The sequence below is a fragment of the Chroicocephalus ridibundus genome, chromosome 6 (genome assembly GCF_963924245.1).
Source record: "Chroicocephalus ridibundus chromosome 6, bChrRid1.1, whole genome shotgun sequence".
Lineage (NCBI taxonomy): Eukaryota > Metazoa > Chordata > Aves > Charadriiformes > Laridae > Chroicocephalus > Chroicocephalus ridibundus.
The window spans coordinates 67,656,190-67,683,499 of NC_086289.1; the positions used below are offsets into that span (position 1 = coordinate 67,656,190).

Below are 27,310 nucleotides of genomic sequence, written 5' to 3' on the forward strand. Positions count from 1 at the left end.
GAGAGAAAGCAGTTGAAGCCAATAAATACTCACTATGACATGAATTACTTTCAAGGCCTTTGACTTGGTCTCCTGTTAAACTTATGGGATTGTTTTTGACCAGAATTGTTAAAGCCAGGAAGTGAAGAAAAGTTAAAAGGACTTGAAAGCTATCACTTAAATGCAAGTTATTTGGGTCAGTACAGGAATACCACTTGACATGTAAGGGACTGTGATATCCGTGTCCATCAAGGAGGTCTAGTAACCTCTTCTGGACAAAAACCTGCAAATATTCTATCTGTTTTCATTATTTTATATATTTTTCTATTGCTTTTAAAATGCGTGCAACATCCTATAAAAGTGAAACAGTAATGAGCAGGCTTCAGAACTCTTTTTTAACCGCTGCTGTGCTGTTGACAAACTTTTCCAGTGAACTATCCATCAAGTCTTCTGGTCTTGTTGTTTGGAGGCTCCTCCAGTTCAGAGGCGATGTTTGATGGTATAAATCATCTTTAATCTCCCGTTCTACTCTCTTTCCCTTGGTTTGAAACCAAGTGCTATTTCTTTCAATCTACTGCAGCTTTAGTGTATCAAATCAGTACCTTTTACACTGTCACACGTTGAAGTGCAGAAAAAAACTTTGTGAGCCCAGTGAAACAGAGAAGCACAGAAATTCTCAAGCATGTGAGTATTTATAGGATCCTCTTTTATTGTACTTCCCCAAATGTGAACAGTGGTTGCAGTATAAATGTGTTAGCATCAATTCTGATAACACAAAGCACGTGCAATTTGAATCCTCTCTCTTTAATGGTGGTATCGTATGTACTTGGGGAATTCAGCATGAAATTGTGCATCACTGGGCTGCATCTTCAAGTGACTACACACCACTGATTCTTTGGGGTTTTCTTGAGGGGGTATTTCATAATAGGACCATATTTGCCTTGGGGAATAGTCACAAAGCTAAGATTTACCCCATTTACAGCTATTTTTAGTTTCTTAACCTTTATCAAGTGTACAAGACTGATGCCACACGTGTTGCGGTGCCAGCGCCTCTGGAGCCTGTCTGTCAGAAAAGGAAGCGGCTCAGTGTGTCAGTGTGAAAGGTTTGGAGGGTTTTTCTTGGTATAGACTTTGCTTGGGGGTTGCTGGGCTTGAGAAATGAGATGAGCTTTATAGCTGAATTTAGGAAATAAATAATGGAATCAGAAATGGTGTTTTGCTAGAAAATTGGAATATATATGAAATGACCTAAACACAAGAAAGGTGAAAGGCCATATATTATAACAAGGGTGAGTAAATAATTGCAGATTATTATCACCGTTATTCTGACATTAAACGGAGACACAGAACATTTTGCTAACCTATTTGGATAATTTTCTTTTGATTATGGAACAGGGAAATCTTAGTTTATAGACTGGCCCCAGCAAAAAAATCCCTTACGTGCCCAGTGAGATATAATCATACAGAGCCAAGAATAAACACAAGCAATAAATAATGCCTATTAATAAACTGAAAACACAATTCTGCTTTGTAAAATTGTAACAAACAGATCTTGGACACATGCTCAGGCCTGTTTAAAAATAAGCAGAAATTACGTCAGCCATTTAAAGATGAAATGCTGATAGGAATACACACCTATTTGATCATTTTGTACGGCTGATGGCTGTCACAGAGGAACTCAGCTGTAAGGTTGGGCAAAGCAGTGACGTTTGGTTAGAGTCTTTCCTTCCTTTCGACAGCTCTTACAGCCATACTGCCTCTCGGGAGATGTTTGGACACTGCTCCAGATCTCCAAAAGATGGGGTCTAAAATGAAGCCTCTAAAGCACTGTTTATGTTAAACTCCTCCTGGCAGATCCAGATGGATCCTTAGTCACGAACCCTTGCCCCACACACAAACTATTTTAATTTGTTTGAAGCTAACATTTACTCATAGCTGATAGCAATAAAAATCCCCTTGAAATACCGTCTTTTTTGACACTTGTTTTATAAAGATCCAATGTATGTCACTGTTAAATAACTATTGCAACAGAACAGTATTTTTTGAAGTGTTCGGTTGCACAATGTTTAAACAAGGCATGAAATATTTGCACAATAAGGGAATGACGTCTTGGTTAATTTTAAATAAGGTAGGGACAAATGAGTGAATTCTTACACTAAATTCCACAACATTGTATCACAAACCGTCTTTCTTGCAAGGTGACATGTTTGAAAGGATCCAGCAGAAGTAACAATTGAGAGGAAACACATTTTCCCTGTCTTGCTCCCTATATCCTCCTATTTGCCCTCTCCTTTGTGACCACTGTTCTCTCTGTCCGTTGCAGCGACCGTTTCCAGGGGTCTGCTCTCCCCAGGAGCCGTGGATGCTGACCTGTAAGGTCCCTGGCACATATAATCGAAAGCCAAAACACTGGCAGAAGCACAGTTGGGGACAATCCTGCGCTGTCATTCCTGAACAGATTGTTTTAGGCAGACAGACCTAAAAGGTGATCCTAATTTTTTTTTTTTTTTAAATAATTTCTGGCGTCTCTCAGACAAAAGATGAAACACACAAAAATGTTCTTCATTGAAGGGTTCCCTTCATTAGTTAAGGATGTTATTTAGGCTGGAAAATAGGTAGAATTTATTTTTAATTCTCTGGTAAGAAGAACTCTTGTTGCAGGGAGACTTTTCAGAGATTAATTGATTTATGTGTTGCATTTTGTCTTCACATACTGAATTTTGTGCTTACTTTTTTTTAAGATTTGCTCAAAGTTAAATACTGTAATCTGTATTTCTGTTAGCAGATATATTACCCAATTTTCAGCTCACGCCTATAAAATGGTGGGATGACAATTTGCAGGTCGCTTTTACTCTTCTGCAGGGTCTTCTGGAACAGATCAACCACCCTGATAGCAATAAAGGCAGATTACTCTTCAGGAGTTTCTAAAGCCATCTCACAGAACAAATCAAAAACTGTATTATGATTTTTTTACATTGCGAGGTTCATATTTGGTTATTGTAGATACTGCTTATGTGCCTTATAAAATAAATTGGAACTATATTTTTTACACTGACCATTAGATGAATATGGAATAAAATCGTTAGAGTGATTGTCTACAGTTCTTTAAGTAATTTATACATATAATATCTCCTTTATCTACTAATGAATGGTTTGTTTTCTCAGCACGTTTCTCATTGGTCAATGCAGTTTTCTTATCACTGCTCCATCTCTCAATAATCTCATTTTCTCGGTTCTGATTAGGAATAATTCCTTCTTTGTTCTTTTCTGCATCACTGTATGTTCCCAGAACTTCTGAGAAAATGATCGTTTTTTCTTGATTAGTCATACTGTTTTGACAAATACGTTCTTGTTTCCTCACGTAAACGTATAAGAACGATTGTGTTTATTTCTCCACATTGCGTAGTTGGACTTAGTCAGCAGGATGATGGTGGAGTCAAAATTAAAATCTCTCTGTTAGATGTAAGGATTAAAGAAAATAGGGAGAAAGAACATCTCTTAGAAAGCACAGATTTCAGTGTGGCCAATGTGGTACTTTTCATGAGCATTCTAGTCACCGAAACACTGTTTATACTGAAAAAATCCAAGTGACAACCGAAAGCTATGATCTCAGCGGTGGCTTTGATCCCATAGTAAGACTGACTAAAAGACTTTCAGCCGTTTAAAACAGAAGGAAAAAACAGTTTGTGAAGAACAGTGGAGGAGCACTAAACAGTAATTTTCAGCTACATTAATTCCAGTTGGAGAGACTACAAGGAGAAAGTTCTTCAACTTTCCTTGCTGTTTGAATTTAAAGTGAGCTTGTGTAATCTGGCAAACCTCCACTGCCAGGAGCTGAATGCTGCACAATGGCATCACGCTACAACGGGGAGTGAGCTGACAACTCGTGCGGTCACTTTTCGCTATGTGCCATTGTAAAAATGGGTTTTATGGATTTGGTCAAAAATGCTTGATGATCTGAAAGGTCCCTTCCAACCTAGACAATTCTGTGCTGAAATAGGCATTGATGTTTAGCATTTTTCCTTTTTATTAAGAGCTTCTATGAGAAATAGAGCAAATGAAAATGGGAAATGTTTAATGGCATGTAATAGTCTAAATGGTAGTTCCAGTCTGGGAAACTAAGCATTTGGTAGATTCAAATGTTGGATATATTTTATCAGATTTTTTTGGAAATCTACACCCTGATCTCTAATTTTACACATCAGCAGACTGTTAGGTCAAAAGTTAAGAATTTTATGGATTTTTACTGATATTTTACTGGTGGGGAATGTGATATTTAATCAGTTTCCCTGGAAACAATTGGCATATTAGTATATATAGATCAGGAGATGTTAATGCTCATCTCCAGCACAAACCAACGACTTGGTCTTGGGGTGGTTTTTTTTCTGCATATCTAGATCTAGACATAATGCCATTGAACAGTCACTGGGTTTCTCCTGCAATTTGTGGAACACATTATTTTTCACCTGGTCACCAGCCTTTCTATCTGTTTGTTATCACTAGCAAAGTGCATCTAACCCATTAGCTAAGCTTCTCCTGACAGGATATGCAGTGTGATCTGGGAAATTATTCTGCTGTTTCACTAAATAAAATGAAATGTCAGGGATTTGGATGTAATTCCCTCCAAAGTCTTTAAGAAAATGCAATTTATGGCAGAAACCAGGTTAATATTTTATATTTTACAGATGCAAATTTGACATTTTCTGTTGGAAGATCTCTGGTTCTCCCACTGACACTATGCATTAGCAATGAAACCCTGGGATAGCGCAAGTTCTTATCAGAAGTTTTATGCGATGCATCAAACAAAACTCTTCTCCACTTTCCTTTTATGGGGAAGTTGCTTTTTAATGTCAGACTGTGTGTACTGAATCAATGTTAGCATGAGATGTGGGGTTTGGGTTACAATGTAAAACTATGGTCAGGATGGTTTTGCTAATTTTTTTAAAGAAAAAATGCATTCACAATTGTGGAATTTTATTCTTCCTGATTTCTTTGTTATTAGGTGTTATTATAATGTACTAAAGTATTTGTATCGACATCTCAGATGAAATGATTTGCTGCCAGTTTAAGAGCCTGATGCTATAACCTTCTATTATACAGGACTGGGCTTCATATCTGTAATACGTTCATGAACAAAACATATTGCCACATGGATATGAAGCAAAAATACATATATATTGACAAAGGTCTAACACATGCCATCGAAGTACTGCTGTGAATATTGTGTTTAAGATTTCCTTCCTGAATCCCTGATTGCATCCACCCTTTCCTTTTGAAGGAATTTTTAATTGAGGGTAGTATTCCATTTGTGGTCTTGTCCAAACAAACCTAGAAGATTTAAGGGAAATTATTGTGTAAAGGAAAAAGAGGGAGAACTTTTACTTTTTTGTGTGTAAGACATGACCATTGCAGTTTTCCATGCAGATAGCTCAAACCCGTACTGACATTTTGTTTTGACTTTTTTTAAATAGTCCTGGCTGACCTTGCTTCCAAAGGTGAATGTGAAAAACAATAGGAAGGCAGCGAATGCTGAGCATATTTAAAGCACAATAATGGGAAATGCTGATGACCTCCCATTGCCACCGAGTCCTTTTCCTTCCCCTGGCAAAACCTATGGCTTGTACCCACCATTGCGCTACTGGCCCCTGGTTCCGTGAGCCTCTTCAATAAGGTAATTGTTATCAATATTGAAAACATATATATTCTAGTGGTAACATTTCAAGGGTACAATAAAATCTCATCACAACAGGACTAAGATAAACTTTTAAAAATTATGCATAATTTGCTGCTTATGATAGACACAGGCTAATTTTTAATAGCAGATTTCTCTCTAGCGTCTTCCAGTTAAATTTCTAATGAATGCTTGGTTAAGCACCATTAGTGCTCACTTTGAATAAAAACATTGCTGGTTGTATACTTGGATTTGTCCTCTTCACATTTTTGGGAAGCAGGAGTTTAGGTTCAAGAATTCTGCTACACGTTGCCTTCTGTACAGTAATAGATCAATTTTAATTGTAATAACTGGACTTTTGTACTGACCTGAGTTAAAGCGAAAGTGTTTTCCAAATCAACTTGATGTAGCACAGTCATGATTTAATTTGAGAAGTTGAATACAAGTTCCTTTATCACTCTGGTTTCTGTATATTCTGCTACGACATAGTCTAGAGGCTTACTTCAGAAGGTTAAACATGTATTTTTAACTGTTATAACTTTGCCACAATGCACAGATTGCAGAGAGAGATGGAGAAAAATAAAGTACTTTCATAGTAGCTAAGGATTTTCAGCAGTCAGCGCTTGGCCCTGTGTGGATTGCAAACGTGAGTTTGCACAGAGAAAGCACCGGCAAGGCAAAACGTGTTCATGGACAGAGAGGAGAAGGCAGGGGATTTTATAAAAGACTCGTGAGAGCAATGTTGTTTTGGCGAGTAATACATCACTGGAGACAGCAAAAGCTGGGAGGATGGTACTTTTAACCCACGTTTCCTCATGGGCATAAATGCAATCCCCATTTTGCACTCTGAACATTTGTCAGTACAGAAGCCTACAGATTTAATCTCGAATTACTCATGCAGAGCTCTCATTCAGCCTTCTAGGTGGAGCCCAATCTAATTATGTGGTTTTGTAGTATTAAATCGGCGAAGTGTGACCTTGTTAGAAAAAAAAAAAAAGTCTCAGTTGTGCAAGTGCCTCATTGTGAACACTGGCACTGCTGGGGGGTCTGGTTGTAGTGGCAGGGTGAATTCTCAAATCTGCACGTGTTTTACCATAACTGAGGAATTAGGAATAAAAAGGCACAAAGAAACTCGCTGCATACAAAAGTAGAAGAAAACACCTCTAGCTGGTTTTCACAAGAGATGTTACAAACTAACTTCTAGTGTAGACAGAAAGTATTTTTCTGTATGCAACTTTGCAATTATAGGGAGAACCAAAATCTAATGGAATAGATTAGTTTTTGCTGAGATCGTACAGATTTTATGATTTAGGTATTTATTTTTAATGAAATAATTTTTTCTAGCCTTCTGGAGTCTAATAAGCAACTTTGCATACTTGTAGTGAATGCAGGATTTTAGAAGGAGCAGTGTAAGTTTGACTTAGGCATAAAAACTTGTTTCTTAACAAGACACTTAAAATGGAGGGGTTTTAATATTAATATTTCACTTATGAAGGCAGCCTATTGATTGAAAGAGGAAATGCCTGGCAATTCCAGTGGAAGAGTCATAAGCACCTGCTCTTAAGTCAAACAGATTTTTGGCAGGAATGGACTAACTGCTCATGGTGAGTGTGGTAGAAAACATTTTCTTATACAAATAACGAAGATACCTGAAAACCCATGACTGTATTGTGACGTGACATCACTGAAATTAAGGAAAGTTTTAAATGAGCTAGAGAAGGTAACAGAAATCTGCTGCTATATTAAGAATATATGAGATGGTGGAAGATCAACACCAAAATCACAGACGGTGGGATGGGAATTGACTTGGGAAATCCTGTAGCCCATCTCTCACTGATTGGCTCTCCTGAGAATGAAGTTGTTTGTTTATCACGGGGAAAAAACATGTTTTTTTCAGGGTAAAAGTTATAAAAGCCTCAACTTACAATATTGTACCTGGTCTTGGCCCACAGTTCGTGTGACTCGGGTGTGGGCTGCATACGTGTGTGCGCATGTTTGTAGACATATATATATGTATATATCAGACACTACAGATATTAATTGTCAAGTCTGTAGGTAGGTATATCTGTTTATGTTCTTTGTTAGACACTGTACAATTATACCTGACAATACAATTCCTCTGTTTTGTTTGTGAGGTTTCTGCTGTGAGGATTGAGTATGAAAATGTTCTTTTCTAAAAGCTCGCTTTCAATCACAGGGTCATCAGAGAGCTTAAGAAGGGAACAAAATGTTAGATACGAAAGCAAAGGTATGATCTAACCTATTGAGATATTTATAATCCATCCTGAATACTAGCATATAATACTTTCCACTAGTTCTGTGAAGTGTTAGGAATTTTTAATTTTTTTTCCCCCTTCAGTTATATTTGCTGTGTTTCCGTCTCCCAGCAAAGTAAAGAGGGAGCATGAGTTTAGTCAGGACAGTCATGCTGACACTTTAAGAAATTCAGGTTTCCTTGATCTGTCTAATTAAATAAAAACACAGAATTGAAAAAGATGTTGGATATTTTTGCATTTTTCTGAAGTAGGCTGTGGTAGACTTTTCTCAGACTAAAACAAAGACGACCTGTTCACGAAGCCAGTGTGTGTCCAGGGTCTGAAGCAGCTTTGCAGTTTTTGATCGGAAAAGGAGTTGCAGGCATTAACTCCTCGTTTTTACCCCTGTTTTTTCTTGCTTATCCCTTAGCTGAGAGGCGATGAGAACAACCGGCAGCCCCTCAGGTGGGAGTGCAGGAGCATCCCATGAGCCCTAGGAGTGAGTTGCTGTTTGGGAGCTGGACTTTTGATGAACCTTTATTGGGCTTTATGGCTTATTCTAAGGCAACACCATCAAGAGAAAACTGTCACTTCAGGGCCAACATTTAGTGCTAACTCAGAGAAACTGCAGGATTGCTGGGGCAGATATTAATAGTAAGCATACAAAATAAATCTTGAAGGAGGAGCATATCCTAGTTTAACAATGCCTGGTTGCTAAATCTATTTGCTGAGTACTCGGTGCACACATGAATGAGAAAAGCATTGCAACAGCACAAAGATATTCTTACAAATTCAACACATCATGCTGTGTCAGCAAGATTGTTTACTGCCGGACACAGTTTCTTTTCTTACAGACCCCCCTGCCCAAACTGTGACTAAGCCAGTTGCTGCATATATTCAGATCGAGGTGGTACTGTTGTAGGCAGAAACGCAGTTGTAGGCTTCAGCAAAGGTCCCCCTCGTCCCCCAGGGAACCAATTATGACATTTGGAGCTCGTTTATTTTTCTGACTTCCTTGAAGACATGTGTTGTGAGCAGTGATTCATCCACCAGTTCTTCCCAGTCCCGTGGGACCTGTGAAAGGGTTGTTTAAAATTGCTGTGTTTCTTTTCCATTTCCTGGAAGCACTCGCTGTTTGAGGCAGGTTGCTGGGCTACATGCTGCTGCTGGATGCCTTTCACGGCCGCGCTGGGGCCAGGGCTGGCTATCAAAACATTATCTCCTGGGTGTAACGTCCGTGACATTATCTCCCTGAGAATCCCAGCCCTTCAGTTTTGTAGGAAAATTACTTTTCCTATGGGGGACACAGGGTGTGAGGCTGGCTGTGGGAAATATTCCCAGGGAATAAAGGCTGGGAATGTGCTGACAGCAGCGTTGCTCTTTCAGGTGTCAGTACAAGAAACTTATAAAAAACCTTCAGTCTTGCTTGTTGAGCAGAAAACGCAGTAAAATGGGAGCCAGTGCTAGGAAAAACTGGATTGGAAGCTGAAATGATGTTGGGACAGATAGGGATGGAGGCAGGAGGGTCCTTTATGGAAGATTCCTATAAAAAGTCACACTTGTGTTGAGGTGTTCATTACATTCATGAAAAAGCAAAGTCTAAACCCTGAGGCTGTGTTTTCTGCTAAAGCTTCTTTTCCAGACTCGTTCTTGCAGGGTTATTGTGACGAGTGCAGGGTTCCTGGCTTTCCTTTTGTTTTTCTGTGGAACAAAATAATTTTCAGCAGCAAGTAAGTAATGCTCATTTCACCTGCATCCAGGCTGTACCCGAGTGCTGTGTGTCACGTACATCTTGCCTAAAGCGTTGCTGCTGCCTGGGGATCAGTGCTCCATCCTACCCCTCACCCTGGGGATTTTTGATGCCGCAGCTCTGCCTGGGCTGATGCGCTTCCTAGTAATTACCAAATTACCAATCTGGTCGTGGTAATAACCACCAACGCCATTTGATTTTGGGACAGCTCTTCACAAGGCTTACAGCAGATAGAGATCTCAGGGTGCTGGAAATGTTTTTCACTTTGTCAGTCAAAATATTTTGGCATGTGTAATACTTTTAATAACCATAACGGATCTATTTGAGCATACTAATATACCGAGAAGAATTTGTTCAATGCTCAGCAGGAAAAGCAGAGCTGGGTGTAGTAACAGGCAGCCTTTAAAGGAAGAAAAAACTTGAAAACGTAGATTCTAGGCAGAAATTTATACAAAGATGAAGAATTATGATTGGTTTGCAGTGTGACTTTGGTACATGTGAACTGACTTTGGGAAATGAGATTTTTGACTTCTAAGAAGTGCAGATATTCAGAACACCTGACTATCAAAGTTATGTTTTTCTCAGTGTCAATAGTTGTGACATTTGTTCACTAAATCATCTAAATCTGAACAGTAAAATATCTAAATCTTATTCAGACGTTCAAGTCTAGTTCCTCAGTCACACTGAGGTGCCTTTCAGGATCCAGGACTAAATTATTGGAGAAAAATGTAATCTTTGAGAAGTATATACACGCTACTCCAGGTTGATGAATGACCAGGGACAATGCAACTTTTTATGAAATTTAATGACGTTAAAAATGTCATTGCAAAATGTTCCTTTTTTGAAAAAAACCCATATGATCCTGGCTCCTTTGTGAGGTTAGCCCCCTGTCTGCAGCTTGGCTGCAAGAGGAGAAGGCAGCATGGACGCTTTGTGCTTGCTGGTGCCACCCCTCCTCCACAGCATGTCCCAGAGCAGGGTTTAGATGCAAGTGTCTTGATCCACCCCTCTCACCTCCAGTGAATCTACCGACTCTCTAATTCCCTGGAATAATCAGATTTTAAGAAGTTATAAAAGCACTAATTGTTTGTTTCTTCTCTTTTTGTAGTGATGTAAACACTCCCATGCAGCACAGAAAAGCCATCCAAAATAACACAGTCGTGCTTGGAAAGACTCCGAGGGACGCATTCCCCAAAGAAATTAAGAGTCAGTTCTTGTTCACCAGTGGGTTATATGTAAATTGGGTAGCAGGGCATTTAATTGGAGGTCTCGGCGCCTAAGTCTGTCCCAAAGCACTTATTGTTTAGAGTGTAACTATAAGCTGGAAGAAGTGTGATTTTATGCAGTTTGCCAAGGGAAGCAAACACTCCAGATCTTGTGCGGGGGCCAGGATGGGATGTTATTACTTGGCGTCATTCTCAAAAGCAGGACTTTTATCTGTTCCCTTTCCTGAGTTCAGTTTTCTCTTTCCGTTTTACATTCCCTATAATTTTACAAAGCAGTATGCTTGGCATGTGTTGTTAGATGCTAGATATTTGAAAAAAATGTCACAGCAGTTCACTGCCTTGTTGTATTTTATTTGAACGCCTTGTGGTTGTGGATCTCATTTTAGATATGTCACATGAACTGACTGCTCAAGTTTCCTGAAAAAGTTTTGCATTTACTTTCCAGATAAGAGAAAAGAAAGAAAACTGTTTTTTTTTCCTCTTCAACTTCTTCTAAACTAAGACTTCATCTAAGGGTTACCATGCAGACACTGGGCTAGACCTGTGTGAGGAAAGCATTGGATGTGCAAGAGAACTCGGAACAGGGAGCTGGTGTTCACCCAAGTTCTGCGCAGTGTGCAGAGCCTGGGGACAGGCAGGAAAGGAAGCTGAAGCTGTTCCTCATGGAGCACGCAGTCATTTACACATGGAGCACCTGGGACAAAGGGAATTCCATCAGCTCGGGATAGGTAAAGCCAGTACAACCCCTCCTAGGCTGATGGGGAACAGCGGGGATGTTCAAGGGACAAAGAGGAGTGCTCAGAAGTTTCCTTTCCCGTGCAGGGGACACTGTGGTGTGAGCTCTTTGCTGAAGGTTAGCTTTCTCTTCAATCTTGGGCTCTGTTTAAAAACAGCAAACAACTTGTTATAGCTCGGAAGGGTATCTGCACGTCTGAATGGTGTGTAATCAAACCAGAGTCCACAGGAGATGGCCAAAGCCAGTTCAGTGCAGTGTGATTTGCCTTGCTCATCCAAATGAGATCATGGTTTATACATCCAGTTACGGTAATTGAAGTATTAACTTTATTGGGAATTTTGTTCCTGACGGAAGCAGGGAGAAGTAAGGTCACAGCCTTCCCACGTCAGTGGGATCAGTTTCTTCTCGTGTTGCCCTAGTGCTGATGATGTAATTTCAGATTTGCAGATGTAATTTAGGATTTCCCTAAACGGAAGAAGTTAATATATAAATAAAACAAGTTGTAAGTGAAAGGTTATACAAGCATAGCATAATTTCCAATAAGAACCATCGCAGAACTTTTGCTTCAACCATTTGCTTACGCCCAAATAAGTTTATTTGCAAAGAAGTCTTTGTTCTTTTTCTCCTTTCCGAAAGGAACCACCCAGAGCTCAGGAACAAATATGCTTTGCTGCTCAGGTGGCAAACAGGTGCCACGCACAGAATGATTTTTCCCATCTGCATGAGTCAAGGAAGGACACCTCACTTGGCAGTGGGGTGAGGAGTGCGTGCCCTCTCTGCTTAGCCGCAACCCTGGATGGAGCCCGGGCAGTTCCCTAGCTCTGGATGCCATGCAGGAGGGAGGGAGAGAGGGACTACGTCTTTCCGCCAGCTGGTGCACAGGGCCCTTAGGGCTAGGGTGTTTGCTTCTCCAGGTGCTCACGCCTGTCTCTAATGTGCAACAGGAGTACTGAAAAACATTAGACAGAGATATATACAATATACACATTTTACATACTGTCTATGGACATACACATAATAATATATGCTATATATTCAAAGCATACAGTATAGACGATGAAAGGATGCATGCATGCCACTACATCACCTTCTCCACCCGTCCCTATGTTGTAGAAAGAAGGTGAGTCCTGTAGAAGAAACAAAGTGTCTTAACATAAGGTAGAGTTTTCCACGCTAACAAAGCTAGAATGACCCTTCATTGAAACTCTGGCCTAGGGATAATGTTAGCTTTAACGTGCGTTTACTCAGTATTGAGTACCTCTGTGTACAGCAATCATTATACGCCTATAGTGCCAGGAAACGTTAGTGTAATATTTCAGTTAGTCACCCATATAACTTGTATTTATTCACTTGTCATTTATGTAGAAGAACCTGAACCTACTTGATTTTTTTTTTCTAATGCTATGAATAATATTTAGGAAGTTGTTTGTACTTCAAAACCACAAGGTGGTGAACTCCGAGATATAAAAATGCAAAGACTTGTAATCTCTAAGGAATGAAAGTGTGAAATCAAGTGTTGAGCAAGATGCTTCTAAAGGAAACAATATATTTTCTGAATTATATTACAAGTGATTTTCTTCCTGTGCAGAATAATTTTTCATTCACTCTTTGAAGGAAAGTAAAAAAGAAAACTGTGTTTCATCGCCCGCTCCAGCCCCTTACTTTAACAAATGCTTAAGCAGAATATCTTGTCCTTATTTTATTTTTGATCATCAGTTTGGGAAACTTTTTCCTTCCCTCTCCACGTAGATAAACTGCTAGTTTCCAATTCTTTGCCAATGAGGAAAGAATTACGCTTTTTAAAATTACTTTTTCTCCTCTTTTTTCTTCTAAATGAGAGCTTTTTGTGATTTTTTTTTTCCCCATGGTATCACTTCTTGGGGTCATGAAACAGAGCAAAGCCTCATACACTCAGAGATAAAGCTGGGTATGTGGAGAATACTCAGAATTACTGGAGTGGTACTCATTTTGCATTTGTTGGTTTATTTTATTTATCTCAATCCAGTAAGAATATTTAACATACACGGCTCAAACACAGGTACAGAATATTTCTTTTTTTAAAAAAAACCTAATAGGTGAAACCACATCACTTGTCTTGATTCTTTGCTGCTCTTTGTGGACAATCAAGCAGGATCAGGGAATTTTGAGAATTCCTGCAGTGGATGAAATATCTACTTATGCTGTGCCACCTGCCAAAAGTATTGCAGCTAGAATAAGAATTCATGTAAACGCTGGAGCAATGGAGCAAAGGGGAAGTGACCATAAATCAGGAAGCTAAAAATCGATGGCAGGGTGTCTCCTGGAATAACAATTGCTGGATAAGAGCATGTGTAAAGTGGGGCAATGGTTATCAGGGTGTTGTCAGGAAAGAGCTGGTGCTCTGCAGCACGTTGTACCTAGATAAAAAGGACCTCAAGGAGAAGGTTGCACAGGAGAAAAGGTGTTTCAAACAAATACACTTACGGGCTAAAAGTGGAAAGCGGTTCCTCAGATCTAAGGCTTAGGAGAGATAGTGAGAAGCAAATTGCACAAAGGTGAGAGGATTCAATTGCAAGGGAAGGAGGATCAGGTGTATCAGCAAAGAAATTAATCACAAAGTTCAGCGAACAACCGTGTCACTGAATAAAGCTGTTTGCTTGGAAAGTTCTGCTCAACTCTGGGCTGCAGCCTAGAGAGAGAAAGAAAGAAAAACAACCCACCTTACCCATGTCTTGGAACCTCTCCAGAAAAGTTCAGTATCTTGAGGGCAGAGGAAATGCCTGATGAGGAACTGCTTGATGTGCATAAAATATTCAGCCTTGTAGGGAGAGAAAAAGGAGTTTGACAGGAGATCTGCTTTTGGAATACGAGTAACTGAGGGACATAAATCCAGAGCTAGGTGGGGACACCATGAGGCTTTATGCTGCAGTTAGAAATGAGAGGTTCTTGTTGGGTACTTAGAATGTGTGACAGCCTGCTAGCCAAATTATGGGGTGGTAGTAATATACATCAATTTAAGAACAGAATGATATATGTGTGGTGAACTATGCACATTATATATCTACAGGGCTATTAAGGGCAGACCGCAAGGCCTGCAATGGAGTTGGTGGGAAAGAGTTTCTTTCTCCCATCCGTTTCTGCGTTTCTATACGCTTCCATTCCAAAAGAATGAAAAGTCTAGCCCTGGTGACAAAGAGCGCCTTTGCACCGCTTTTACTTGGTCTTCAGCCAGAGGGAGGGAAACAAAGTCCTTGTCAAGGGTGTGAACTTCCTTCATTCCCAGGGCCGCCGCGCCAGCAAGTGGTGGTAGTGTGTCGCACCGACTGTTGAGCATTTTATTGAAAATTGAAGCTTCCTTCCGAAATTGCTGGGCTTGGTTATAAAATGCTTCATGTCCATCCCACTGAAAGAAACAGTAGAGTTTTAAAAATGTTTAAATGTTATGAGAATGCATATTTTCACTAACAGAGTATCCAGTAAATGCTTCAGTCATTTTGTACACTTTATTATTTGGCTCTAGAGACATACATGTATGCTAAGCAGCCTCTGATAAACTTATTTTTCCTTAGAAGGCTTGTTAGATATAATAGCTGTTTCCAAAGTGAAAAACACTTTGAACTCCTCCAGGTTACACTTAGGCAAGCAACAAGATGAGAGAGATGAATTAAGCTCTGGACTACACATGCAGTGCCCTCCTGCAGGATGCTTGAAATTACACAGCTCTGCTCACTCCTATCTCTGCTGGGATGCGCAGAGAAAGTGGGAAGCGATCTCTCAGAGCAATGCGATAAAGTAACCAGCAGCTGGGAAATGGGCCAGCTTCAAAATTACACCTGTGCAGATGAGCCCATGAAAAACAGCACAAAAACTATGCATAAATGGGAATTTCTGAGAAAAGGTGATAGATCCAGAGGCCTTTTACAGGGAGAAGTTATTATATGTGTGCTGTGGCCTCCACGCTTAGAGTGACACCACTTAGCAATGCTTTGGCCCATATGTGCACAGGCACCAGCATCTGCCTGTGTTTCTGCCTGCTCCTGGGGTCAGTGCCTCTCACTTTGGTCTTACATTGGCACGTTAGCGCCTGTGGGAGCGCAAGCACCGAGCACCTACCGCTTCAAGAAGGGTCAGTGTTGGCAACAAGAGCAATCACATCCCCAGGCACTGAAAGCGGGTAGATAGGGCAAAGTGGTCCAGAAAGGAAAGGTTTAGAGGTCTCCTGCATTGTGTTATTTCAAAGGATAGCCTGTTCACAGGAAGTTTTAGAAAGTTAATTAGCAGGTATTTTAGCAGTCTGCTCTTTTTTTTTTTTTTTTTTTAAGAACCTTTTAGAATTTAGGTTAAATTACCCAGGTAGTAATAACTACAAAAAAGCTTCCTGAAAGTACTGGCTTGGCTGAAAAGCTACATGTCATTAATGATGCTCTCACACTCTCGCTGCAGGTGTTTTTTTATACACTACCTGAGTAGATTTGACTGTTAGAGATACAGCCTGGTACCCACTTGCCTTAGGGAACAGCTAGGGGCTTTAAGTAACTCTGGGAAATACCAAAGAGCAATCTTTCTTGATAAGCGTACTTAGAAAAAGGAGCAATAAACCCACAAGGCTCAGTGCTGTGGTCTGTTGTCTGACTCAGCTGAGAGGGGAGGAGGTGTTTGCTTTGGCAGAATATCCTTTCGAATCTCAGGAGGTTCCTTAGGCCAAGATCTTTGGTCTAAGACAGATAGATTTATGAGGCAAAAATGCTTCCTCAGCCTTTTCCCAGCTGTTTACAGAAATTACACGTCTTAAGGAGATTATCTACACAAGTCCAATAATACTTGATTGAGACAGAAAGAGTGCAGGACACGGAGAGCTTTGTAATAACACATTCCTTACCACATGAAGTGATTAAAAAAATGTCTGCACGCCTATGTGTGATAGATCTTTCATAACAGGTTGCTAATGCATGTTGGAGGCAAAGCACAAGATTTTTCTTTCAGAGAATAGATAATAGTCTAATGATGGTGAAGTAAATTTAATCATGCTAAATTTAGTTCCTGCTTCTTTGCAATTTTGTCATATTTTGAAGGATCTTCACTGAAGACGGTAATAACTTAGAAGAACTAAAGTCTGAAAGCTAATCGTTGTTTCACGTGAGTATTTACTATCCAGAGTTTTCAGTGGACTTGATTGATCTGGGTGATGCAAAAAGGTGAGGCCACAAGCACAAGAATTTTTATAGCACCTATAAAGTACTGTATACAGTTTTTGCTCAATTTTATGCTGTTAAACTAAGCATTTGGTATCATATGGCACTTTAAGTACTTTGATTTATGTTAAGACAGAAATTGCATCTGTAATAAACATTCTAAAGTATGAGTTTAAGAGCAATCTACTGTATTTATTTGTGACATAAACACTCACCTGCAATGCATTTGAGAATCATCTTAGACTTAACTCACACTGCATATTACAGCCATTAAGCTTCAGGCACAGCAAGGTCATATCCAAGGTGAAGACAGAAGTGGCTGGGAAGAAAAGGGTGGCATGGCAAATATTTTGAAAGAGCAAATGGAAAAATATTCCTTTACTCCTGTTAAATATTCTGGATACATGAGTGTAATTTCTTACTCTACTATAAAGGGTGCTATGTTATACCAAACAAGATAAAGTACAAATCCAGTCTTGTATAATATGAAATATTTAAGCACACAGCAAGGAAAATAACATGAAAACCCACTGACCTCTTTGAAAATGAATGTAATAAAATTGCATGTGTTTCAGGTTTATGGAAACTTCCTCAAGGATGAATGAAAGCACAGAAACCCTTTGTTGTACTGGAACCTGCCACGGCTGTGCTCCATGTAAAGAACCCTCCCCACCATGACATTTACTATTGTGGTACCGAATTAATTTTGCTCGGTGGAACCTGCTTAAGAGTAACAAAAAGTAATAATTTTTAAATTATTTAGGTAGCATTTTAAATATCTTAAATAGCTGGATCATAGAATCATAGAATTGCTGAGGTTGGAAGGGACCTTTAAGATCATCAAGTCCAACCTTTAACCTACCCTGACAAAAGCCACTTCTAAACCATGTCCCTAAGTGCCCCATCTACCCTTTTTTTAAACACCTCCAGGGATGGTGAATCCATCACCTCCCTGGGCAGCCTATTCCAATGTTTAATAACCCTTTCAGGATCCTTCCAACTTTACATATTTTTGTATGATAGTAATAGAGTGGGAGAGTGGCAATAATGTAATTGATATTATAAGGGATGAATGACAAGGCTTCATTGGCAAAGCAGAATGTTAATACTCATGCATTTATTTTTTAGGAAATCATAGAATAAGTGAATTCTCTGGTCTCACAATAGTAGGCAGAAGAGAGGACAAGAGAAAGCAAGACACATTATGAAATCATGAACTTGAAGTTTTCAGGATAATACAGCTCATTTGGGTAGTGACTTAAATAGAAAAGACAAATCCAGGACTCTCTAGTATAAATAATAAAATTAGAGAGAGATTATTAAGCAGTATTCAACCTTTGAGGTGGTATGTGCTGAACTAGCCTTGTCTCATTTTTTTTACAGGAGAAGGAGGGAGATGATCTTTTCATGTTTGTTACATATTGATGCAACAGTGGGACACTGAATTTCTTACAGTAAGGAAGACTTGGACTGTAATGCTACAGAGATTTACATAAACTAAAATGGGACAAGAAGATGGGAAAACAGTGCTTAAAATCCTACTGCTAAGTTTGCAGAGAGTCAAGATGATATTCTTTGCTGAGTATTTATTTTTCCAGGAATCCTTTGTCATTGTGCTTGGCAGTGACAATCTGCCACGGTTCTCAGAAGCTCTCAAAAATACTTCTGCAGAGTGCATTCTTTTCGTCTTCAATGTACAAAACACTGCAAGAAAAGTACCCAGGATGAAATCCTGATGCACAAGTCAGCTTGAAAGATTGCAGGATTTCTTTGTGCCAGTTAATTGATTAATTGAAGTCATCCTAACCAGACCTTTTGGTGAGGATATCCCCAGAGCCTCTGAAAGGTGTTCACTTCCATTCTTCCCATTGGCATATGCAGCTGAATCTGACCATAATATTATCATCCTATATCATAAATTGCAGTTTAATATGTTTACTTGCTATGCGGTTCTGCCTGTTGGTTTGATTATGGAGCTAGAAAGCCTTTTTGAGATCTTCCTTTAAATGTCCTCACTGATAAAATTGATCAAAAGTTATACGAGACAAGTTTCTGGGGGATCATTTTGTCAAAGTGCTGGCCATATGAGTTACACGTTAGATTGATTTGAAATTGGTATGAGTATTATAGTTTAAGGAATAAAATCAAAGTATTACTGCTTAAAACAATGATAAAGCATTAAAATGGCAGCCCTGAGTGTGCACCCATAACCTCTCTTTCAGCTTTAACTACCACTTCTCTATATTTACCTGTGCCTTCTGAACCAATATTTAAAAATAGTTACAGGGACATCTTTTTGATGATGATGTTCTGTCACTCTACAGATTTGCTAAGTTGAACTTTGCTGGGTAGAGCAGCCTGGAATTGGCACCTATCATTTTATGGAGCAGAAGGGTCTTGGGGAAGCAGCTGTGAGCCATGGAGAAGTCAGTTCTGTTGGCTCTGGCCCTGTATTTCATGATCAGTGTGTGATGGGGCTCCTCCACCCTCACCAACGATGGATCCGGCTGTGTCCTGCATTTCTCAGCATTCTCTTTCTGAGAATGACGATGAGAGGGTAGTCTGGCGACTCTGGCCTTTTGCAACAGCCATATTTGTGTCCTGGAGGGAAACTAGAGTGTATGCATGAGCAAAATACATTTTCTGTGGATCAGAGAGACCTAGAAAAGTACATGGTGCCATGACAACTGTCTCCTGGAATCATTGGGCTAGTTAGCTAGGAAAAAGACTACATTTATCTTTTTTACACAAGCTTGCACTAGATATAACTTTTCTTTCCAAAGTTAATATCTTTTTCACCTGTGTATATAAACTACCTCCCTTTAATTATGCCCCCTATGAAACTCAAGGCGATCTGCATGGCCATGCATTACCTTTGAGCTCCCTCAAGCGGCCACGAAACCCTCAAGTTTGTTGCACGGCTGCTTTTGCAACTAAGTCTTGCAGTTTAAGACCATGTTTTTAAGAGCAAATATAGTAAACTGAAAGAGCTGCTCTGATTTTAAGGAATCTAGACTAGTTTAGGACAGTTGAAAATGTGACCCCATAATTTGAAAACATAGTTCTCATTTAACAGAGCTGTTAAAAGATACATATTGAGTGAAAAGTAAGTAGTTTATGCCCAATAGTAGTTCGCAGCATATGCACTACAAGCATGCGATAACAGCATGTTTTGAAAACTTATTTTTTATTTTCTTGGGTGGTTACTGATCAAATTAATACAGAGTAGCTGGAAAGTGGACTTCTTCGTTTACAGCATGTCAAGTAAAATGCAATGCTTTTCTTTTTATCATCCTAAATAAATCCTTTGGCTTAAATAACAAGTATTTCTGCCTTCATTAAGAGCATATTTTAATCAAAAAGCACCATCTGCCACTTGAAAATGTGCACACAGGATTCAGGTCATCTTTGGTGTAAGAAGATAAAATTTGACAGAAGGATGGACATTTTTACAGTGAATAAATAGCTTTTTCAACGGTTTGTCTAAAAGGGAAGACCTTCTTGGACCAAACAGCTCAAGTAAAATGACTTTAATAGCTGAAAGGAGCATAACAGAGCAATTTTACAAGCTTTTACATTTCCCTGTATGGTTATTGTAGGGCTTATTGCAGTCTAGACCTTTAAGCTTTTTTTTTTTCAGTTTGCAAAAGGTTTATTCCCCTTGAACATCTCAAGCAAAATACTAATATAAACCAATGAAGCCTGGCCATGCAAGGAGAGAGGCCGGTGAAGCCGTGGGGGAGGCAGGGGCCCGTGGAGGCCGCAGCGCTGGCTGGGGTAGCTCCTTGTCACCTCCAGCGCCAGGCAGGGCGCACACGGAGCCAGCAGACTGCCCTCCAGGAGGAATAAAACTACCTCCCACGTTTTACATTTTAAAACAACCGGAGGCGAGAGAGGCACCCTTCCTCCATGGAGCTCACTCACTGTTTGACAACAGGCCTGCCTTTAAATTCCCTTTAAATAGAAAAGGAGGCTATAGGTGCTAATACCTGAAATAATGCCCTGCCAGCTGTGTGCCTGCCACACCGATTTGCCCGTGCCACAATGCTGGGCACCCTTTGTATTGCTAATGCCCTCACCTGACCAGGAGACCAGTTTAGGGATACCTTTCTGGGGGATTTTAAGGAGTTTTGTGGCACCGCTACGTTCCTGTTTTAACTCAGAAGCCTCATCAGTTGCAGTATCTGACGCTCCGGATTTCACACGTCTCACCTGAGTGAGTTCCCGGTTCCTCACAGACCCTGAGGGGGCCGAGGGCCGCCGCCATGCCGGCGCGCGCGCCACGCTGCCATGGCAACCGGTCGCGGCGCACTCTGGGCCGGGCCCACCTGACGCGCGGGGAGCCCACGTGACGGCCGCTCACGTGACGGCGGCAGCGATGGCGGCGGAGGAGGAGCGGGCGCTGTTGGGTCCCGCCGGCCGTGATGACGGCGATGGCGGCGGTTCTCCCGGCCCCCCTCGTACCCTGCCCGCTGTCTGCGATCCTCGGCGCCTGCCGCACCGCCTCCTTGTCCTCGCGCTCATGTGCTTCCTGGGCTTCGGTGGGTAGTGGTGGTGGCGGCGGCAGCGGGAGGGGGGTGCCGGGGCCTGGGGTGCCGGGGCCGAGCTCTGAGGCCTCCTCTTCTCCTTGCAGGCAGCTACTTCTGCTACGACAACCCGGCGGCGCTCCAAACGCAGGTTCAACGGGTGAGTGGCTGCCTGGGGCGGGAAGGGGGTCACGGAGACCAGGGAGGTTCGGGCCAGGTCAGAAATTGCACTTGTTTCTACTTGGATACTTATTCTATGTCCCTGTAACTACTTTTTTTTTTTAATTCCCCCTTCTTTATGTAGGATATGAAGGTGAACACAGCCCAGTTCATGTCACTCTATGCCTGGTATTCCTGGCCCAATGTGGTTCTTTGCTTTTTTGGAGGTTTTCTGATAGACAGAGTATTTGGAATAAGGTAAGTGTGATGCTGGCGTCACTCGTGTTCAACGGATGGTAGGCTTATGGTGCATGTGAAGTATAGCTTTTATAATACAAAATTTTTTTCAAATGGTAATAAGCTTCTTCAAAACATTTTTCACACAGTCTGGGAGTTTCCACTGGTATAAATGGGCTTCCTTCCTTTCATGGCTTAAATAAAGTGGCCTCAAAAATGCCAGCCTGTACTACTTCCTTAAAAGGAATCTGTCAAGCTGTAGCATTTATCATGGAGACCTTTTATTGCATGTCAGCCTCCCCCTGTTTCCTTGCTGTAGGTTTAATTAGTGTTTTGTAGGAAAATAAAGTGTAGCTATGCGTTAAGTGATTTTGTTTTTCTTACAGGTTGGGCACTATAATATTTAGTATCTTTGTTTGTGTTGGGCAGGTAAGTACAAATGAGAGGGTGGAGGATGATGTGTGTTTGGAGCTTCTCTGCTAGGGGTGGGGAAGAAGCCCAAGTGGCTTCATGTGTAGTAGCGTATGTTTCAGCTGCGGGTGGGCACATGAAGAGAACTGAAATGGGAAAACCCTGAATTTTATTGGGGTACTTGGGAACAGATGGGGTAACTGGGAAACGAGGACCTTGAAAGATGAGGGAAATAAGAATGTGAAGGAACCAAATGTCTTATCTGCTTGATGTGAAACTACTATGTAGGTGTATTTGGGTAGAGTATGATGATAAAGGTGAAGCATGACTTGAGCCTGTGGAGGTGTTTTCTGAGTGTGGTTTCAGGGTGGGCTAGGTTGGATGTTGTGTAGCCAGCAGGATGATGAATAAGGCAGAGGGAGCAAGGACAAAAAGCTAGGAGTAGGAAGTGTGTGTGAAGTATTTCTGCAGGTCTGAGAAGGGAAAAGCATTTTTGATTCTCTTTTGAGTGGGTTCTACTTTGTTCCATACTTCAAATATAAAATAATAATTTTTCCTCAAATGTTTATGTGGCAGGTAATTTTTGCCTTGGGAGCACTACTTAATACTTTCTGGCTGATGGACATGGGCAGATTCATATTTGGGTAAGTCTAGAAGAGTATGGTATGTGCTTTCGGAGGTAGGGACTGTCTGTGTCCTAGAAAACTGCTACCATGTTTACACTCGGAGACAAAATTGTTGGATTTTGAGGCATCTGTAAAGTTGAGGTGTGCAAGATCTTCAGTTGTATGTCCAGTCTAACTTAAAGTTAGAAAACAAAAAAATAGGACTTTGCAGATCTTACTGAACTCAGAAATTATGAAACTACTGAAATAAAGACGTGCAGTAAGCTGATAAAACCATGATAGTCCTCCTTTTCCTCTTGATTCTTACTTTCCTGAGTAAAAAGAATTCTTAGCAACAGCATATGCAACAGGGCTCCTATGGTGGCAAAAATGAGAGCAAATGTCAGAAGAAATACCTCAGAGTTGTGAATGTGCCACAGCATAAAAATGTTAGAAAATCTGGCCAACTGTATTGGGGTGCGGGCAGATGATTCTGTTAAATTCAGATTCCAGGGAAGATGCCTGGATTTGGTTTCATTTGTGTCAGGATCTATACCACCTGATTCTTTAATGCAGAAGAGAAATGAGAATCTGCTGCCCATTGATTTAATTTCTGTAAACAACCAAAGGCAATTATAATCCCTCCTAAACTACTTAAGATACCTGGTACTCTGAATTATTCCTAAGATGCTTGCAATTCTCTTTTGATTTGTCTTTAAGACTTCTACTGCCTTGCATATATGCATTAAATCTACCTGTACATAGATAAATTTCTCTGAAATACTGTCATCTTGGTATTGCCAGCAAGTGATGGACTGCTTCCTTGTTGCTTTGCATGTCGCAAGTAATGTGTTTTCTTTTGTGCCTGCTTTCTTTTTTAGAATAGGTGGAGAGTCCTTAGCTGTGGCACAAAACACATATGCGGTCAGTTGGTTTAAAGGCAAGGAATTAAATCTTGTGTTTGGATTACAACTAAGCATGGCGAGAATTGTAAGTGGACAACTGTATAGCTTTAATTCATAGACTTTTAAGGTGTGTGGCTTGTCTTGGCAATGAGATGGGTGGAAAATAGCATTTCTAATGCTCCCTAGGGAGTTTGAGTTAAAAATGGATGTTAAATTTGAAATGTTAAAAATTTGTGGTGAGTAGACAAAGGATGCACAAGGAAATGAATTAATAAGGTTTCTTAGAATCAAACTTCTGAAGAAGCCTGGTGGTGTTATTAGTGTAGATTACTGGGTGGGACAGTCACAGCGCTGCATTTCATCAGACATTGATTCTTGGCATATTGTAAAATGTTTCCTTAACTGAGTGCAGCTCGTGGCTCGGGGTCTTAAGTGCAGGCTCTGGTAAATGAGTTGGGATGGCTACTTTAAGAACTCCTGTCTTTATCTGCTGTTGTAAAGGTGGTTTTGGTTCTGATAGGAAATGTGTGACAGCATCTGAGCTGTGCTGTTTTGATTTGATACAATCCCTTAAATTGCTGCTAGAGGTGGGTTCACACTAATACACCAGCCTGCGAATGAAGAGAGTGGAGACATGCCTCTCCTGTTAGGGGTCCTCATCAGCCTGTGGTATCTTGAACCACTGCAGGTATTTGCCTTGGTAAAAGAGGGTTAGCTGGTCACAGCTGGGTCTGGGTTCGTGTTCAGCCTGTTGCTAATTAGCAGTTGCCTCTTCTCGGCTGAACTGCAGTTGGCTCTCTGTTGTTAGCCATGATATCGCAGCCATGGGTCTCTTCTCTAGGGAGGGAAGGGGGGAAAAAAGAAGTGTTTCTTCCTAGTGCCTATCAGGTAGGAATCCTGTTTGCTTTAACATGTGGTATTAAATTCAACTCAGTTTATGAGGTAATGCAAGGTATGACGTACGTTTATGGTGCTTCTAACATCTCCAGCGAGACACTGTTAGCATTGTGTAAAATGTCTGTTTGTGATGGTATGTTATTGTTGCAATGGTTATTTGTTAGAAACACTGACCAAACCAGCAGCGAATACTTTTATCATTGTTGCTGGTGATTTGTGTTCTCTGTGTAGCATCTTACCTGTTTGTTTTTAAACACCGTTCAATAAGCAGTCTGCCTGATGTTCCTTTTTGATCCGTATAGTTGTGAAATACGTTATTCTTCACATGAGTCTGTTCTGCCTAGGGGAGCACAGTGAACATGAATATCATGGGATGGATGTACTCTAGAGTTCGAGATCTTCTGGGCTATACTGGTCCCAGTACTCTTGGGTTAACCCTCATGATAGGTCAGTAATATTTTAATTGATGTCATCTGCTATTTTAGGCTTCTGAATTTGAACAGCATGCATACATGTTAATGATTTCTTACTAATTTGAAAGTAGGGCAAATATATTTGAGACTAGGAAGAGCAATTCAAATACTGTTTCTATCAATGGCTAATATTCTTATGTAGAATGTGTGACTACTGCATCTGATAAAATGCTGTGTGAATTTTTTTTGTGGTTGCCAAATTCAAGTTTGTATCTCATGGAGATGAAACGTTTCACATGCTTTGGGTAAAAGACAGACTTGAATAATTTTCTGAAAGGCATCATGTCAAAGCTTGTGCGTAGTTGTCTGATGTATGTAAAAGTGAAATTTCAACTACTGTCGGATCCGCGTTCCTTTCCTCCAGAGCCATGGGTATTAAGGCCCTGGTGCTGGCAACAAGGCCCAGGTTTTGTTTCTGTTATTACAAGGTACAGATAAGGAGCCTGGCTGGGCCGAGGGGGAGTGGTGGTGGTGGTGTTTTAAATAAAATAAATGTGGCTACATGTTTGTACTCTATTTCAAGGCAGGTGTCTCTGGTGTGGCAGGTTTCAGCATTTACACCTTGTTCCTTGAGTTGTAAAGCTATTGAGTCTTATACTTAAGACAAGCCAGTGCTAAACTTAGTCTGTAGTAGATATGTAAACGTACGCTACACTAGCTGTGCTTAAAAGCCAGATTACTACTTGGCAATGCGACATGTTTAGTTGTTGTCTCTTCTTTCAGGTGGCGTAACATGTCTCTTTTCACTGACCTGTGCATTAATCCTTGCTTATCTGGACAGGAGGGCGCAGAAGCTTCTTTGTAAAGAGCAAGGGAAGACGGGTGAGTGGTGTGGCTGACCCTGCCTTGGGCTTCATTCTGACTTCAGTCTTTCATTCTGGAACAGACCCTTCCAGTTACTCTATGCGCTGTGTAGGTTTGCATTTTCTGTAATTCAGTGGCTGCCCCTTAACATCTTTTTCACAGTTACAGCTTTAATCGGAACTTTTAGTTCATTTTTATATCAATAGGAAGTTTTACAGTTTCAAACACCAGTGTACAGGCAGATGCAGTATCATTTGCTTTATTTATAAAGCATGTGGAGAGCCTCCCAGTTCACATCAATTTGATCTGTGCCATTACAACTGGTACCTTTTTTTTGTTGGAATTGGTCCTATTTCCGTTAATAGGTGTGGAAGAACATGCAGCTCTTCTCCATCAGTGTGTGATGTTTTGAGTTTTCCCTGTGGGAGAATTTAGACCGATTAAAAATAAACTAAATTTGAGATCCAAGTAAGAGCATATAACGTGAAGCCTCAGACCTGAATTTTGCTAGCTGATTAAACATTTCCTTGAAAAAGTGGTTTGTATTTAATTCTGCTGCATAATACTTTCAGAAGCTTTAGAGAACTTGTGCATCCAGCTTAACGTGGGAGAGACAATTTGTTCTTGACTTTGGCACTGTTGAGTTAGGACTTCTGTATTCTTAACCGAATCTCACTTTGTAAATTTTAAATGAGAGTAGATAAATGTCAGGAATATATGCTTTAGTAGTGACTTATGATCACCTTAATGTTTATTCACTGAATAAACATTATTCAGATACGCTTATGCTGACTGAAGCAATGTTGTCTCTTGCCCCACTCCAGGTGAAGTGATTAAGCTGACTGATGTGAAGGACTTCTCCTTGTCCTTGTGGCTTATATTTGTAATCTGTGTCTGTTACTATGTAGCGGTTTTTCCTTTCATTGGACTCGGAAAGTAAGTCAGTCTCACTTATGCAGCTATTCCTCTTGAATTTGCCCAGGGTTTAACTAGCTACTTGTAAAGGGAGAGGTGAAGTCTAGTATTTAATAATCCCGGATGGCTACGGAACCACTGGTTTCTCAGCGAGTCTGTGCTGTTGTTTGTCACTTCTTCTGTGGCATTGTTTGCTATACAAATTAAAATTACTCTTATAGTTTCCTTACGTGCCGAGCTTTGCGGGAAATACCGTTGGCTTGGTATGCCAACTCAGCTTGGCATAGGCTGAGTTGTCAGAACTCAAAAGCTTAATGCGTGTTCCACTTCCTGATTAAAACTTGATACAGACTTAAAGCATGGCGTGAGTTTTCGTGTAGAAAGCTGCGGACAGCTCTCACATTCAATTCCTTTCATACTCCAGCTGTTGACTGCTGGAGTGTCTGGTGGGGGCTTAAATGTACTTACAACTTTGGACTGGAACTCTCCTACTGTGCTGACTTTGGTATATATGAAGTTGAAACTTGAAGCATTCATATGTAGTTTTCCCTTTTGAACCACACGACCTGATCTAATAACTCAGTCAGATG

The 27,310-nt window shown here is 40.5% G+C and overlaps 1 protein-coding gene and 2 long non-coding RNA genes across 8 annotated transcripts in view; 2 read left to right on the plus strand and 1 right to left on the minus strand.

Moving 5' to 3' along the window:
- The window catches only part of LOC134516803 (uncharacterized), a 35,623-nt gene extending 15,599 nt beyond the window's left edge, over positions 1-20,024 (plus strand). Inside the window, exons 7-14 of the long non-coding RNA XR_010071442.1 lie at positions 2,303-2,464; positions 5,451-5,650; positions 7,146-7,254; positions 7,848-7,898; positions 10,764-10,861; positions 16,669-16,732; positions 17,364-17,528; positions 18,172-20,024. This is a non-coding gene — a long non-coding RNA (uncharacterized LOC134516803). The remainder of the gene's footprint in view (positions 1-2,302; positions 2,465-5,450; positions 5,651-7,145; positions 7,255-7,847; positions 7,899-10,763; positions 10,862-16,668; positions 16,733-17,363; positions 17,529-18,171) is intronic.
- Positions 13,256-21,122, minus strand: LOC134516804 (uncharacterized). 2 transcript variants are annotated; one of them, XR_010071443.1, is made up of 4 exons: positions 21,001-21,122; positions 17,004-17,107; positions 15,710-15,842; positions 13,256-14,999 (listed from the first exon to the last, which is right to left on the minus strand). It is a non-coding gene; the product is annotated as an uncharacterized LOC134516804 (long non-coding RNA). The 2 variants fall into 2 exon arrangements; XR_010071444.1 differs by lacking the exon at positions 15,710-15,842 and having other exon boundaries at positions 13,257-14,999.
- An 8-nt stretch (positions 21,123-21,130) lies between these two features.
- The window catches only part of MFSD1 (major facilitator superfamily domain containing 1), a 29,457-nt gene continuing 23,277 nt past the window's right edge, over positions 21,131-27,310 (plus strand). For all 5 annotated transcript variants that reach the window (XR_010071439.1, XR_010071440.1, XM_063337410.1 and 2 more), the window contains exons 1-9: positions 21,131-21,329; positions 21,422-21,474; positions 21,619-21,731; positions 22,097-22,139; positions 22,698-22,765; positions 23,608-23,716; positions 24,873-24,975; positions 25,725-25,823; positions 26,630-26,741. Coding sequence is in view for 3 of the 5 variants with exons in the window: in XM_063337410.1 (XP_063193480.1) it covers positions 21,167-21,329; positions 21,422-21,474; positions 21,619-21,731; positions 22,097-22,139; positions 22,698-22,765; positions 23,608-23,716; positions 24,873-24,975; positions 25,725-25,823; positions 26,630-26,741 (863 nt within the window). In the remaining 2 variants the exon portion in view is untranslated. The remainder of the gene's footprint in view (positions 21,330-21,421; positions 21,475-21,618; positions 21,732-22,096; positions 22,140-22,697; positions 22,766-23,607; positions 23,717-24,872; positions 24,976-25,724; positions 25,824-26,629; positions 26,742-27,310) is intronic.